Source organism: Chanodichthys erythropterus, chromosome 2, assembly GCF_024489055.1.
Source record: "Chanodichthys erythropterus isolate Z2021 chromosome 2, ASM2448905v1, whole genome shotgun sequence".
In the NCBI taxonomy this organism is placed as follows: domain Eukaryota; kingdom Metazoa; phylum Chordata; class Actinopteri; order Cypriniformes; family Xenocyprididae; genus Chanodichthys; species Chanodichthys erythropterus.
In genome coordinates this window covers 3,532,812-3,537,000 of record NC_090222.1, presented here as the reverse complement: position 1 = coordinate 3,537,000, position 4,189 = coordinate 3,532,812, and the positions used below count along the sequence as shown (strand labels likewise).

The 4,189-nt window shown below is 38.7% G+C and overlaps 1 protein-coding gene across 1 annotated transcript; it reads right to left on the bottom strand.

Moving 5' to 3' along the window:
- Window positions 1-312: 312 nt before the first annotated feature.
- On the bottom strand, window positions 313-1,915 carry LOC137024307 (transmembrane protein 158). Its single transcript, XM_067391688.1, has one exon. The coding sequence runs from the start codon at window positions 1,719-1,721 to the stop codon at window positions 1,059-1,061; it is 663 nt and encodes a 220-aa protein (XP_067247789.1). The 5' UTR covers window positions 1,722-1,915; the 3' UTR covers window positions 313-1,058.
- Between the last annotated feature and the right edge of the window lie 2,274 nt (window positions 1,916-4,189).

Sequence of the window (4,189 nt, the reverse complement as noted above, 5' to 3'; positions counted from 1 at the left end):
ACAGTATGACTTTGCAGTAAAAACACAAAATATTTGGAAAGACGCACGTCAATCTCCCATATAGCCATATTGGTGGTTTTTGTTCGCCGCTTTCAGCTATATTTGCACTTTTATTGTTGATTTTGTATCCTTGCTGTGAATTACTAAACAACAGAGTGACTCTTCCTCTATTGAGACTTGCTACAAAATCTCCACAAAGGAATATTTTATGCATTTATTGATACTACAAATAACAATTATGACAGATCTACAAAGTATAAACCTTATACAAATATGTTCACTTCATTGTTTACAAATGGATTGCCTGTCACCTTGTTGCTCAAACTATAGTTGAGTTTTCAACATTAAAGAAATGTCAATCACATCCTATTATTATTTATGCAAACAAATACAAACACAAGAAATCTGTCCTCAAACTTTTAAAAGTGCAACACTCTTAAAAATAAAGTTTTTTTTTTTCCCGGAATGATCCTAGAGAAGAACCATTTTAGGTTCCTCAAAGAACCTTTCACTCAACAGTTCTTAAAAAACAAACAAACAAAACTAACATATAATAATAATAATAATCGATAAAGCATTTTTCTCCTATCAACCATTTGCAGAATGGATGTTAAAGGTTCTTCATGGGACCATCCATGCCAACAAAGAACCTTCATTTTTACGAGTGTAACTGGAATATCGTGTGTTTTCGTATTAATTCACCAACTAACTGCATTTACACACATTGTAAAGAGCTTTGTTTTTCCTGAGACACACTCCATATTTTATTCAAACGCTATAAACACTTGAAATCAGTCAGGAATCTTCAGATAAAAACATTACAAACATCTGAGAATGACATTTATATTGTATTTCTATAGCAATCAATTTATAAAAGCAAATCTAGTAAAATATCTCAGTCCATTCAGGAGACGTGGGTATAATAGCTGTTTCAAACACGAGAATAGTACTGTTTAAGCAAATATATGACATGTTTTGCCACTAAGCATAAAACGTTTGGCAAGTCGACTAATTTAGGAACTCCTTTATTGTAGATAAAGGTGCTGATTTCTGTTCTATTACCTCGGCCTTCTCTGCTCCATTCCATTGGGCAGAAATCCTGCGATAATGGGAACTGGCCATATGAGGGCAGCGACGCTCCATATTATGATGACTAAAGTCATGAAACAAGCCACCAGAGTGGATTCGATGGGTTTGCGGTTGAGCCTCCAGCTCCGGTCCCCCTTCAGCTCGTCCAGAGCGAAATCCACGCAGCAGAAATGCACGGAGTCGCCCGTCTGCTGACCCTCTGACCTGCCCCGTCTGAATCTCCGGTACCTGGACAGACCGCATCCGACGCACAGCCGGAACTCCTGCTGGCCGCCCGTGACGCCCAGGTGCTCGATGTACACCGGCGAGATCGCGCGATTGAAGGCGGCGGAGAAGAACGCCTTGCCGTGGTTGTTGGTGGTGTACATGAGCACGTCGCATTGGAAGCCGAAGTTGCTGTCCCAGCGCGCCACGAGTTTGGTGGGGAGTCTCTCCACGCTCACGTTGCACTGCGAGGAGGCTTCGGGCTCCTCCACGGATCTCTTCGAGTAGCCCACATCCACCTCCAGGCTGGCCAGGAATCTGCCGGAGGAGTTGATGGGCGGCAGCAGCAGGTCCTCGTCGCTCCAGCTGTTGGAGCAGCGGGCGGTAGCGGTCAGAGCCAGTAGGAGAGTGAGGGAGATGCTCAGCATGGCAGAGCGCGCGGTTCCTCCAGGCGCATGGTGGTCTCGCACTCGCTCTTTATTCCGTGGTAGATGCTGAGCAGTCCGTCATATATCTGCTCCATCAGTTACGCGTGTGTCCTTTGCGCTTCCGTGGACGTGCTGCTGCTGCTGCTTCTGCGCGCTCAGAGAGCGAAGTGCCCGAGCGCACAGTTGCGCTTCAGTGTGTGTCTGTCTAGAAAGCCGAGTTCTGCTCCTTCACCTCACTGCTTCAGCTCGTCGACAGGGGTAGGAGGCTTCAAGGCAGAGTCAACTGTACACTTCAGATGACAGTAGGATATCACGTGGGCTCAGAAAGACAATTTCACCCACTGAAGATGGATACCCTTTAGGATTTAGGTTCCAAAAGGGGACTTTTTACAGACATTTTGGTTCCCCAAAGAACCATTCTTAAAAAAAGAACAATTTTTATTCTTCTAGATGAAGAACATTTTAATGATCTAAATAAACATTTTTCACTATAAAGAACCATTTGTGGAAATAAAAGATTTTATGGAAGTTAAAAGTTCCATCAATGCCAATAAAGAACCTTTATTTAGCAGAGACCTAACTTTATACAGTTTTGAGTCATGTTGGTTTCCAACACTTAGTTCAAAACTGATTTGTTTTTCAATTATTTAAATTTCAACATCAACTTATTTTTGTATTATCTATTGAGTGAGAGGTGAACCATAAAAGCACACTTCATTTAGACATCTATAAATTAGGCTGAACTGTGTTCTCAGGACAAGGGACAAGTTGTCATATGTTTATATATTTTTAAATATATCTCTGCAAAAACAATGGTATCCTTTACATGTGTTTTTTTATTATATAACTGGTTTACTATATTTAACTGTCACAGAAAGGTCATTTTAATAGTGAATTTCTGACATTTTATCCCATATAGTGTGACACAAAGACAGAACACAAAAGATCAGCATGTGTTAATGACCTGTAAAAGAGCTGGCAGGAATGTTCAGTAGCTTTTTGTGCTTTGTGTGTAGTACTCGAGACCGGTCTTAAGACCATTTTTTGAAGGTCTTGGTCTTCTGTCGGTCTCGATCACATTTGTACTCGATCTTGTCTTGGTCTCAGAAGAGGACTCAGGATTTTATTTCGAGACCACAATTGCGAGGATATCACTAAATCATTCAGTATAACTGGAGATAAAACTTATTGCTTCAAATGCAATCAATAACTTATTTCTAATTTGATTTATTTATACCGGGTAAGACGTTTATGAGGGATTAAAACAAATGGCCATCAAATACAAGATATTGCTGCAACAAAAAAGAACTTGTATGAGATCTGGATTTTTCTCCATATGACATAATTATTAAAAAAGCAATATAACAAGAGCAAGAGAGCTGTTTTCACCAAATGTGATATCGATTTTATACAAACGTTCAATAAACAAAACTTTGTTTAGACATTTGTAATTTTACCAAGTCAGATGCAGCTTTTAATAAGCTTTTTCTTATTATTCTAATTGTAGCTATTTATTGATTAAAAAAGACATTTCTCAGGCAGTAAATGTGGATCTTTCAGATTAATTTGAGTGCTTGGTCTCAACTCGTTCTCGCCCTGCCTTGGTCTTGGTCTCGACTTGGTCTACAACACTAGTGCTCAATTGACTGATTTATGTTAAATTATGGCAACTAGCCCCAATTTCTGCTATATTTGGGTCAGTGACAAACATAAGTGTTCAAGATAGTAAAAACAACAACTTTAAAACAAAGGTTTTGATTAAATGACTTTAATTTTCACATGTTTACAGGGGTCCTCTATCAATTCCTGTTTTATGGTTTTCATGTTAATCATCATAATTTCTAACAGAAGTGTGTCAATAGTTGTTATTCTTTTTAAGAAAAACAAATCAATGCAAATAATAAAATGTTTCAGGCTTATTGTTTTTCTCTGTTACAATACAAAAATATCAAAGCGAATTTTAATTAAACTGCTGAAAAACATGTTGAGATTGATGTACTGTATAAAGGTTAACCAACATGAACCTTTGAGGGATTTTTTTATCTGAGGGAACATCTCAGCAAATATTCATATGTTTATGGACCCTGAGGCGTAAAAATGAGTCATGAGAAGTTCAGCATTGATTCATTGTGGAATGAACTTTACAGTGAACTTCTTTACAATATGCATACTGAAGTAAAGAATATTTGAATGATGTTACATTAATAAGAATTTTACAACATCTCGTCTCTGCGAGATTTTAAATATATTGCTGATTGCTTTTCTGAGGAATACATATATGAAGCATGTTTTCTTCAGGGATGTTTAAATGGCTTAATTAGTGCTTGAGTACCGCCTGCCGTTTGAAGCGAGAGCCAGCTTATGTGACGAACACATTACCTCCATTTGCACCTGAAAGATGAACTCCTGTCTGCCCTCCATGCTGGATTTTAAAGCAGAATGGATTATTCATCCTCTCACTTTGCCGA